The 12,188-nt window shown below is 46.2% G+C and overlaps 1 protein-coding gene across 1 annotated transcript in view; it reads left to right on the top strand.

Annotated features, from left to right (window-relative positions):
- The window catches only part of DHX37 (DEAH-box helicase 37), a 36,099-nt gene that overhangs the window by 5,761 nt on the left and 18,150 nt on the right, over positions 1–12,188 (top strand). Inside the window, exons 5-11 of the mRNA XM_053369926.1 lie at positions 167–315; positions 2,116–2,208; positions 6,508–6,604; positions 7,113–7,226; positions 8,974–9,075; positions 9,939–10,053; positions 10,731–10,826. Coding sequence (XP_053225901.1) covers positions 167–315; positions 2,116–2,208; positions 6,508–6,604; positions 7,113–7,226; positions 8,974–9,075; positions 9,939–10,053; positions 10,731–10,826 — 766 coding nt within the window. The remainder of the gene's footprint in view (positions 1–166; positions 316–2,115; positions 2,209–6,507; positions 6,605–7,112; positions 7,227–8,973; positions 9,076–9,938; positions 10,054–10,730; positions 10,827–12,188) is intronic.

Genomic DNA, 12,188 nt, shown 5'->3' with positions numbered 1-12,188 from the left:
CACAGAACACAGTGGGACATACATCTGTGTAAACATGCAGAGGACTGCACCCTAAGCTTACACCACTGGAAGTTACTTTAAATTAATTGTTTGATGCCATTTTAATTCATTTTAGATCAGTAATTTGACCCTTTGCCTATGTAAAGATGTAACTTTGCTTTGAAAGGAAGCCAGGCTGAAGCTCCCAATCCTTGCCGAAGAACAAGTCATAATGGAAGCCATCAATGAGAACTCTTTTGTTATCATATGTGGAGAAACTGGCAGTGGGAAGACCACGCAAGTCCCTCAATTTCTCTACGAAGCAGGATATGCCAGGTATTACACCTTTTAAAAAACCACCACTTATTTTATGCCAAGAGGAAAAAATATAATTGTTCCTAGATTTTGATGCTTTGACAAGTTGCCTTCTCCTTCGCCATGGAGTTCCCTCCAAAAACAATAATTGTACCCTGAGAGTGATTGGCTGAGCTGGTGTGATGGCACAGAATCTTCAGGTGTTCAGGGGGAGCTAGTAAACCCGTTTGTAGCCCAGCCTCTGTGCTGGAAAAGAAAGTTGTCTGTTAGGTTGGGATTATAATCTTGCACACAGGAAGATTGCAAATAGAAGGAGGTCCCAGGATGCAGGACATCTGAGCAGCAAGGAGGCCAGAGCAAGGGTGGTAAGTAGGCCGTGTCATGGGAAAGAGGGAAGGGAGAGAAGGGCGTGCAGAGAGTGAGGCTGAAGGAAACTTGTGAAGAAGAGGAGCAAGTGAAGGGACCAAGCAGAGAAGGGGCTCTGAAGGTTTATAGCACTTAAAGACAGGAGAGGCTGTATGCTTTGGAAGGGAAACAGGAATGCTAGGAGATTCCAGAAATGGCTGCTTCTGCATGCAGAAGGTTGCAGGTATAATCCCTGGCACCTCCTGGTAGGTCTTAGAGAGAACGCAGCCTGAAATCCTTTAGAGCTGCTGCCAGTCAGTATAGACATCACTGAGTTCAGTGGACCTTTCTTAAACATAAGGCTGCTTCTTATGTTTTCTTTGCTCAGGAAGCAGACTGGTTTAACCTGTTGCCCTGGGACTGCACACACTGGTCTCAGCTCCCAGGAACAGCATCATGGCAAGGGCGAGTGGCACAGCCAGTGAAGGAGCAGATGCCCACAACACTTGCTCTTGTCTTCTCTTTTTTCTATTGTGCCTCTTGGATGTTGAGTCTGGACAGGGACTGTCTTACCTTTAAATATATGTATGTCACTATGAAGATTTCAGTTGCTTTTATAAAGGGCCTGGGGCAAAATAAGCCTGGATAGCAGGGAGCAGAGGAAATAATATCTGGTGGGGTCATGCAGTTAGAAAGAAGGGGAGAAGCCAAAGAGAAAAGAAGCCTGGGGCTGTGCACTGGAAGCAGAAAGGAATTGCGCAGGCAAAGGGTGGCAGAGGGGCATGCTCCAGGGCAAGAAAGCAGAGCATTGCTGTGCCTAGACCAGCCTGGCCCAACCAAGTGCCCACCAGATGATGGTGGATGACAACACCCATCATCCCTGACCGTTAGCCGCACTGACTAGAGCTGATGGGGGTTGTAGTCCAGCAGCATCAGGCTGGGCAAAGGCTGGTATTGGAGAGTGGAACTCATCAGTAGTGGCTTCTACTTTTGGCATTGTGACCTACCAACATTTTTGTGCATTAGTGAGAGTCAGTGTGTCACAGCCGTGAGGGTATTAATTTGCACTAGTCAGCCAGCAGGTGTTGCTGTTTTGTTTCTATCCCAGCCTTCCTCCAAGAATCTCAAGGTGGCAATTACATGCCTCTCTCCCTCATTGTTTTGTCCTTGCAACAACCTTGTGAGGTAGGTTAGGCTAAGAGACATTGATGGCTGAAGATCACCCTGTGAACTTCATGGCCAAGTGGGGATTTGAACCCTGGTCTCCCAGGTCCTAGCCTGACACTAACCACTGCACCTTCTTTGGGTTCAGGCTGTTAGTAAGATAAAATATAGTTCTTCCCTTGGCTTCTTCTCAGTTCTGTGGAAGGAACTGAAGGAACAGGGGTTGTGTTGCAACATGATCTTCTCCCCCCCCCCCATTCCTTTTTTCTTTCCTTGCTGACAGTAATAATCTTTCGTTCACTGCTCTTGTAGGCCTGGCGGCATCATCGGAATCACAGAACCACGGCGTGTGGCTGCAATTTCTATGTCCCAGCGTGTTGCAAAGGAGATGAACTTATCACATAGGTAAGCATACTTGCACAGACTCCAGAAAGTGTGCTTTAGATCAGCCTTCTCCAAGTGTTTTGGCCTACCAACTCCCCTTGGCCTTGCCAAGGTCTGTGCCTTCAGCCAAGTGATGGTTGGGGGAAGCCTCTGCTTCAGATCACATCAGAAAAGGTGTTGAGAAACCGGGAACAAAAGTTGGCCAGCCCACTGTTGGGACGTGTTCAGAACTCAGGAAAGTGAGCTGTCACAAGGTGGAGCTGCTCATTCACTGCATCCCACTTCTGATTATTTCCCTGCTCCTTGACCAAGTAATGAAGTCACCCCATATCCTGACATCAATCACTCTGCATGTTCCCCCTTCTCCACTGCATGTCATTGGCTGGTAGAGTTGGGACATTGTGAACAACATGGGGCAAGTCTCAGTATGCCTACCAGAGTACAGAGATGATGTCCTGTGTGAGATTTGTTGCCATCAGCGGGTGTTTTTACTGGGATGGTTTTTCTCAGGGCAGACCCCAGCCATTTAGGAGTCGGGGTCTCAGCATGCATAATAGGTGCTTTCCTTCCTGGCTGGAGCTCATACTCTGGCTCAGTGATCATCACCTGACCCACCTCTAACTCCTCCCCTGCCACATGGGACCCATGCTCACATACAGTACTTGCTTTGATTTATACATAATAGCGCCGATAGGGCACATTATTAGCTGTAAAATGGCAATCCACAGAAAAGTATACCGTATTTTTCTGTGTATAATACTAGGTTTTTTCCCTAAAAAATAATGTCAAAAATTTGGGGGCATCTTATACACGGATGCATCTCCCCCCATTTTCTTAAATCAGAGCCCCCCAAAATAGGGGGTGTCTTATACATGAGGGCGTCTTATAGACGGAAAAATATGGTGCGTAGTGTTTCCTTAGCATTGCTAGTAAATGAAAACCAGTGATCTTAGCCAGAAGGCCGAGGAGCTATTGAAACCCAGTGAGTTTTTAAAAACAGACTCATAATGGCAACCGCTGTGCAGTTGAGCTTCCCACCTCAGTAGACACTTGTGTATTCTAGTGCCCAGCATACTTCCATTCTAGAAAGCCTTAGAAAGTGAATGGCTGTCCCAGCTCCATAGAGGACTCCGATGAAGGCGGGACACACAACAGGCCAGAAATACATTTCATACTGGAAAATGCTCCTGCCTTTCTCCTGCCGCTTGGCTTTTTTTTTTTTATAAATATTTATTGGAATTTTCAAAAAATAAAGAAAAAACAGGGGAAAAAATTAAAAACACATAAGATTTACATTTCTTACTGTCAATGACCAATTTCCTTGACTTCCCCACACCTCCCCTTCTTGTATTCCAGTTCCAATTTTTAGCTCAGCAAGTTCTTGTCCCCAAACTTTACCTTATTTTCTCTAATTCATTTTAGTTAACCAATTTTAACTTATAAACCTCAATCTTTATACATCAATACTTATTCTTAAAAATCTTTTTCTAAGGTCGGCCCCAATTCCCTTCCCCAAATTCCCCATTTTTATGTTAGTGGCAAAACAAAATTAAATGAAACAGAATATAATTGTACACCCTTTGGATTCCCAAAGCCCCACCACCCCCTTTCCCGGTTTCGAACCCCAACAAAAGTCCATCAGTCCATCTGCAATCAGCCTGGCGACCTCACGTCCGAGGCTCTTAATTCTCTCTCAATTCCTCTCTGCCGGTTTTTTTGATAGTCCTTTATATTGAACTCCAAATCTCGAAGAAGCTCTGTCCCAGTAAGGTCCATGTTTCTTCCAGCCAGGCCTCCATATTTAAAAGTGGAGCCAAAATCTTGTTTCTTACTTCTCTTAAGTCCAAATGTCCCAAAAGCTCCAGTTTCCACTTTAGCCAGGTTTGTATTCCATAGGTCTTCAGATCTCCACATAAGGAGATCTCTCCATTCTCCATTCTTCAATTCAAGCCAGATTTTCATCATCCTGATCTTATTTTCCTTTATATCCATCTTAACCGGCCTCTGGCTCTCCTCAATCATCTGTGGCATTATAGCTCCTCCTTCTTTTTCCTTCAAATCATCATGTTCCTCTTTCATCACATTCTCAGATTTCTCAAATTTCTTTTCTTCTTCAGCTGCAAAAATTTTAAGTTCAACTGCAAAACTTTCCTGTTCAGCTGCAAAGACTTGAGTCAAGTCCCTCCCAGGCTCAGTAACTTTATTTACTGTTCCATTCAGTATTGTAACATTTGTAGCCAAAACATCACTCTGTTCCTGCAACTTTCCCAAGAGAAAAAAAGTCCTCTCCAGTTCAGCCAGTGTTTTTCCACTTACAGCCATTTTTGTAATGTCCTAAACCCCCTCTAGAGGGATTCTGGTTTCTTAGTATCTTCCAGTTCCAACCCAAAAGTCAAATTAGCCTTTCTTCTTTATTTTTAACAATTTGTTACCAAATTGTAACGAATATAACCAGCAAAGACAACAGAAACAAAGTTCTCCTTTTTTCCCAACTTTGACAGCTAGTTTGACAGCTGTCAAAGTCTTTATGCCTCTTCCGCAGGCTCTCTCACCGATCGCTCCCGGGTCCTGGGGGAGGGGTGACAATTCCGCTCTCAATGTTAGCTCTTATCCTCCAGCACAATCACTTAAATTGCCAAAACGTGGAGTTAATTGCTTTTATCCACAAAAAAGAAAGGTATTCTCTCAACCTTAGTTATAAAATCCTTGCTTTAAGATGTTTACAAGGCGGGTAGGCGGACTTCCTCTTTGCACCTTACCCGGTCGTGCCTAATTCCCCAAAAAATTTCCCTTTTAAGTCCAATTTCCGTATTACTCACGGGTTGTTACGTTTAGTCCAAATGTTCAGAGAAAGAAGTCAGTGCTCTCCGTCCATGGCATGCGGCTTCACTCAGTAGGGGAAGCAGTCGACTCTCCTACCACTTTGCAGCCCCCAGGGAGATGGATAAAACAAATGTCTCTCCAGCCCAGAATTGAGTTCCAGCCCAGGCAGTGCTCCTTTGGTTCGGTCAGCTTTAGCTGGGGTCTGATGAAGCAGCCTTGCTGCAACCCACCTGGGATGGCCTTGTGCCCCATCTGTGGGCCCCAACCCACTGGCTGAAGGCCTGTGGTCCAACTCAAAATGCTTGGCTACACAGTGGGATGTGTTGTGGGGCAGGATGTTGTGTCCATGGGGCAGGGAGCTTTAGCTATAAGGAGGAGTGAGTTAGAAGGGGGGTGTAGCCAGGTCCCAGCGGTGTAACAATTCTCTTCGATGCTGAAAATGCAAATGCCATGGGTCTAAATCCGCTGTAGGGGGACCTGTTTCAGCTTCAGGACTGCATTGGCTTCTGGGGGCCACACATCAGAGGTGGATGGAGGTAGAGGCAAAAGTGGGTGTAGCAATGAATGCAAATTTAGCCTTTGCACAGTCGGCTGCTTTCTACACACACAGCCCTTTGTATCCTCCCAACCAGACAAGCGAGAAGCATTATCAGAATTCAAGGACACAGTCCAGCCAGGCAAAGACACTCCAGGAGTGTCTGAAGTAAGACCAGGAATGGGGGTTGGGAGAGCCAAGGGCCAGACAGGAATCTGGAGGGTCACCTTTCACCCTCAGGCTTGAGGCTTCTTGCTCCAGGCCTAAAATATTTCAGTGGGTCATACTTCCAAACACTGGCAAAGAGGACAGAGAGGAGATATGATAGCCATCTTCAAATATCTTAAGGGCTGCCACATGGAAGAGGCAGCAAGCTTGTTTTCTGCTGCTCTGGAGGGTAGGACTCAAGTTGCAAGAAAGGAGAATCCGACTAAACATTGGGAAGAACTTTCTGACAGTAACAGCTGTTCAGCGGTGGAACAGACTCCATCAGAAGGAAGTGGAGTCTACGTACTTCCCTGGAGGTTTTTAAGCAGAGGTTGGATGGTCATCTATCATTTATGCTTTTGCTGAGATTCCTGGATTGCAGGGGGTTGGACTAGAGGACCCTTGGGGTCCCTGCCAACTCTACAATTCTATGACTGTGTGTGGTTCTAGAGCAGGTCAGCCCCCTTTTTCAGCTGTGGGCCAGCCCACCATCCCTCAGACCTTGTGTGGGACGACTATATTTTGAAAAAAAATAAATGAGTGAATTCCTATGCCCCACAAATAACCAAGAGATGCATTTTAAATAAAAGGACACATTCTTCTCATGTAAAAACACGCTGATTCCGTGGGCCGGATTGAGAAAGCGATTGGGCCGCATCTGGCCCACGGGTCTTAGGTTGCCTACCCCTGTTCTAGAGTGCTGGTTTGTTTGATGTTGGGTTGATCCCAGAGTTCCTTTCATCCTCTGTCCTCAGGGTGATTTCATACCAAATCCGTTACGAAGGAAACGTGACAGATGACACCAAAATCAAATTCATGACAGATGGTGTGTTGTTGAAGGAAATCCAGAAGGTATGGTGGTGGTTCTTCCTTTCAGAAACGAAATGCAGCTGTGCCTATGTAATGCTACTTCTTAACATGTTGACATACTTTAGACGCAGCCAGTTCCCAACCTGCTGCCCTCCAGACTTTCATTACTCTGGCCATCTGCCATGCTTACTGAGGCTGATGGGAGTTGGAGTCCAAAAGATGTGGAAGGCACCAGGTTGGGTTTAGGGTGACTAAGAGACAGCTCATGATGGAGCTGAACTGGATGGGTTGTCATTGACTGAGTCACTAGGCAACAGGTGTCTCCCACCCCCCACCCCCCTGCGTGCGCAAAAACAACAACCAGAATTCAGATTCAGGAATGAGAGAAGGGTTTTGCACTTCCTTGTGAGGTCTTCAGAACCATGTTCACATGTAGGTTTTGAGCCACAAATTCCCCCTTAAAGATCAAATCAGTTGATAAGTCTGGTTGAATTTTGATGTGTGGTTGTGGTATTCCTCATACACCCACCCACCCTTTTGGTCTTCCCAGGATTTCTTGTTGTCCAAGTACCGGGTCATTATTCTCGATGAAGCTCATGAAAGAAGCATCTATACGGATATCCTGATTGGTCTTTTATCACGCATTGTGCCACTCAGAGCCAAGGTAAGGAGGGAAAGGGGGGTTACGTATCAATAGCATTCTAACATTTGATTATTTTGGTTTTTACAAATACAGTCATACCTTGGGTTACAGACGCTTCAGGTTGCGCACTGCACCAAACCCAGAAGTACCGGAACGGGTTACTTCCGGGTTTCGGCGCTCGCACATGCGCTGAAGAGCCGAATTGTGACCCACATGTGTGCAGACGCGGTGCTGTGGGTTGCGAATGCTGTGGGTTGCGAATGTGCCTCCCGCACGGATCACGTTCACAACCCAAGGATCCACTGTAGTCATATGTGCTTGATCTTACATTCACGCATTGAAAATACTAGGACTCCAGTGATCCTTAAACTATTGAATTCGCTTCCACAAGAGGCACCTTGGATGACTTTAAAAGAGGATTAGACAAATTCATGAGGGATATGGCTTATCCATGGCTGTTAGCAGTGATGGCTGTGTTCTGTCTCCACTGTCGAAAGCAATATGCCCCTGATTACCAGTTGCTGAGGACCACAAATGTGTAGAGTACTGTTGCTGTCCGTGCCATCTTACACACTTCCCGTGGTTATTTGGCAGGCCACTGTAAGAACAGGATGCTGGACCAGATGAGCCTTCGGCCTGATCCAGCAGGGCTCTTCTAAGGAGGAATTGGTTAGATTTTATCTGTTTAAAAATGGTTTTGTTCAGTCCCAAAGCTGCCCCTGGGGTGATGGGTCAGCAGGAGAGAAGAGAAGGGGGTTCAAGAGGCACAGAGAGAATGGGAAGATGGGAGGAACGAACTTCTCCTTTGCCTCCCACAGGAGGGAGTGGGCCCAGCCACCGCCATGGGGATACATAGGGACCACCTTGCTCTGTGGGGAGGAGAGGCAGAACAGCGGCCTGCTCTCTGGCTTCCAGGGCTCCAGCTCCAGTTGGCCCTTCCCCACCCACACCACAAGACCCCTCAGTGATCACCTTCCCCTGAGAGGAAGGAAAATCTTTGAAGCTTTTTTTCCTCTGTTAAATGACACTAGTAATATCAGCAGCTGATGTTTCACAGTTTCCATTTAATACTTACTATTTTAATACTTCTGTGCAAACTTTGCATGAAAAGAAGGCACATTGATGCTGAAAGTAAGAGAATGAATAAATAGCAGCACTTTAAATTTGGTCCAGGAACAGATAAGGTAGGGTTGCCAAAGTTGTTGAGCTTTTTTTGGGAAAATCTCAAATAGTTTTTGAGCGTAATATGCTCGTAAAGGTACCCCTGCCCGTACGGGCCAGTCTTGACAGACTCTGGGGTTGTGCACCCATCTCACTTAAGTGGCCGGGGGCCAGCGCTGTCCGGAGACACTTCCAGGTCACGTGGCCAGCGTGACGAAGCTGCATCTGGCGAGCCAGCGCAGCACACAGAAACACCGTTTACCTTCCCGCTAGTAAGCGGTCCCTATTTATCTACTTGCACCCGGGGGTGCTTTCGAACTGCTAGGTTGGCAGGCGCTGGGACCGAGCAATGGGAGCGCACCCCGCCGCAGGGATTCGAACCGCTGACCTGACAATTGGCAAGTCCTAGGTACTGAGGTTTTACCCACAGCGCCACCCGCGGCCCTATATGCTCATAGGACTAGTTAATTTGTCATTCAGCTGCTAGAATACTGCGAGCAGTTCCTGAACAGTCGTCAAAGATCTTACGTCAAGTTCCTCCAGATTTGGCTACATCTTATCTCCACCAAGCCTTCTTGCCTGTGTTTTTGTTCTTACACATTCACAGAAAGGAAATCCGCTAAAGCTGATCATCATGTCTGCCACGCTGCGTGTGGAAGATTTCACCACCAACAAGAAACTGTTTGCCAGTCCTCCTCCTGTTATACAGGTAACAGTGTGACATCCAACTGGTGATAGTGCTTGGATTTGGTGTCACGTTTTGTTCCAACACCAGAGGCCTCAGGGAAAGTGGCAAGCCTGGAGAGGGGAGCAGGGCTGGTTGAAGGATGCTGGACTGCACCTGCCTTTGATGCCTCCTGTCTCTGGACTGCACCCACCAGACTCCATCCCCTGAGAGAGCTGCTGAGCCCTAAAAGGCCTGAGCACGGGCCCTCCTCCTCCCATAGCCTCCCTCCTGGCACGTGTCAGGGCTGGTGAGGAGTGAGGGGAGGGACCTGGTTCTTCAAGGAAGTGTCCGTGTCTGGCCCTGTGGGCCCTGGCAGTCTGGGAGGTTCCTGTCTATACTTGTGGGTATAGGGCAGTATAATTTTTTTAGCAATAATTCCCTCAGGCACGGCAGTCTCCAGCTCAGGAGTGGAGATTGCCGCTTTCTCAGAAGCGCAGCTCCTGCACTTCTCCCGAGAGTGGGCAAGCGGCAGGGTGGGATGCACAAGGTTAAAGAAAAACACTTTTGAGAACCATTTTAAAAGAGCTCCCATCATATTCCTGTTTCGAGAAGGCTTTAATCTCTGCTCATTTAAGAACAGAGATTAAATCCTGCTGCCTTGGCTTAATGATCCTGTTCCCTGCTGGAGGCATAGAGCCAATGCAGGATTAAACCACATCTTCTTGCCCGTTAGCTGGCATCACAGGTGGGTGGGTGTGGTTTGGAGGAAATGGCCTCACATGCCAAATTGGAGCCCCTGGCAGGCCAAAAGGGACCTGTGAGCCAGAGGTTCCCCAGGTCTAAATAGACATGCTTTGTCGTTCTGGGCAACTGCTCTTTCTTTACCTGTATTGTTTTCTCTGTAGGTGGATGCAAGGCAATTTCCTGTGGCAGTTCATTTTAACAAAAGGACCCCACTGGATGATTATAATGGAGAATGTTTCCGGAAAGTCTGTAAAATTCACCGAATGTTGCCATCAGGTAAGCTGACTGGCAGACTTTTGTCTGTAATAAAAACCATAAAATTAGCTTTCAAATAAGGAACTGGAGTGATTCTCTTTTATGTCCTGGAGCAGGTTCAGAAAAGGGCAGAATGATCAAGGGGCTGAAGACAACTCTCCCGGGAGGGAACTTGGCCACATTTGGGGCTTTTTAATTTAGATAAATAGTGAGCCGGAGGCGTATGATTACATACTTAAAGGTTAAGAGGTGGGTGCATTAAAGAACACTTTATGGTTTCAGTACGCTGAAATTCTTTCTGAATTGCAAGAATATTTTAGTTGTCCCAACCAAATTAGAGACTTGCCTGAACTGGAGAAAATCCCCTGAGGAGAGGGATTGGCAATTCAACCACTCTGTGAAGGGAATAGAGGGTCGCCTAACAACCCACAGCACCCATAAGAAACTATAGTTCCCAGAATGCTATGGGGAAAGCCATGACTGTTTAAAGTGGGATGACACTGCTTTAAATGTATAGTACAGATGTTGCCTTGATGTGACAAAATTCTGTGACTTAAAAAAAATAAATTGTGACAGTTTTTATGAAGAAGACATTGAATAATGTTGTATTTCAAAGCATAGACACTGGTGCTTCTTGCCACATTTCCCGCTTCCACAATGCCTGTGGCCTAATTTTAAGATATTTTATCTTCTTGCAGGGGGCATCCTGGTGTTCCTCACTGGCCAGGCTGAAGTACATTCACTGTGTAGGAGGCTGAGGAAATCGTTCCCTTTCCGCAAAAATGCACCCCAAGGTGAAACGCATTGGTATTTCTGTATTAAAATCCCAAATAATTGGCATGGTACCAACTCAATAAATGCAGTCTTGCAACTCTTCCAAAAAGCATATTTGTTAAAAGCATTCTCCAAGCCTTTGCACGTGGCCTGCCTCAAGTCCTTGAGGGACAGAATTTGCATGAGAAGTTACTTCTCTGACAGCCACTGCTTTTCCTTGTCCAGTGGCAGGGAAAACAGCAGTCCCAGAGTTGAATGATTTTGCGCCCTGGGTGCGAAGCATGCATTTGAGCAAGAGTCAAGTATAGCACCCTGGCAGGCCAGACCAAGACTGGCTGTTAACCTGGCAGTGCCAAAACCTGGCCTGGAAGCTTGCATATCCTCCAGGTCAGGGAGAACCAATGGGTTGCGGAGGTGGGTGAAGCCACCCTGAAAGTCTGGGAGGACGCCTTCGGCCAGGGAACTTTTCGCGCTGCAATTCTCCATGGCTCACCACCAAGGGCAGCAAAGCACAGAGCTAGACATTTATGCCAGTTTCACACAGCAAACTTGTTTGGAACTGGCTGCACTTCCCCTTTACATTGCTCTATTAAAAATAAAACTGCCAATATCAAAATGCTGGTGACCACAGTTTGAGTCTCCGTACTGTTCTGGCCGGCTCAACTCAAAGAGGGTATTCTAGAGCTGGAAAAGGTTCAGAAAGAGGCATCCTGAATGCTCAAGGGGTTGGAGCGACTCCCCCATGAAGAAAAGCTGCAGGGTTTGGTACTTTTTAGCTTAGAGGAAAAATGAGTGAGAGGCGACTTGTTAAAAGTTCATAAAATTCAGCATGGCATGGAAAAGTGGATAAAGAATATGTTTTTCTCTTAACTCTAGAACTTGCAAACATCCAATGAATTTTCTTGAAAATTCCGAATATATATAATTTTTAAGTACTTCAGAAATTACTGTGATGGAAGGCAGCCTAGCTTGACTCCTCACAATAGCACTGGGGAGAGATGTAATTTTGTATTTGGTCCGTGACTTGGTTTTTTTGCTTGTGTTATTGAGGGACCTCCTCCTTTGGGCTATTGCTGTTACACTTGCCACATAACCCTCATCCCACAGTTGTGAGCAATGGATCTTTCAGTTTGGCAGAACCTATACTTTGACAGGTACTGTTTTCAGCACCAGGTTGAAACATATTTGTTTAGGCAAACCTAAAGATGTTTTAATCATTTTTACTGTCAATTTTAGTTATCGTTAAATGTTTTTAATTATTTAAACTCTTTTCACTGATAATAAATATAGTAAACTGCTTAGAGGTTTTACTACAATCCAAAAGGTGTGAGCCTTTTTCTTAAGTAAAAATATTGATGTAGATGCTGCTTCCTTTCTTCTTC

Source organism: Podarcis raffonei, chromosome 16, assembly GCF_027172205.1.
Source record: "Podarcis raffonei isolate rPodRaf1 chromosome 16, rPodRaf1.pri, whole genome shotgun sequence".
In the NCBI taxonomy this organism is placed as follows: domain Eukaryota; kingdom Metazoa; phylum Chordata; class Lepidosauria; order Squamata; family Lacertidae; genus Podarcis; species Podarcis raffonei.
This window is presented reverse-complemented; position numbering and strand designations above follow the sequence as displayed.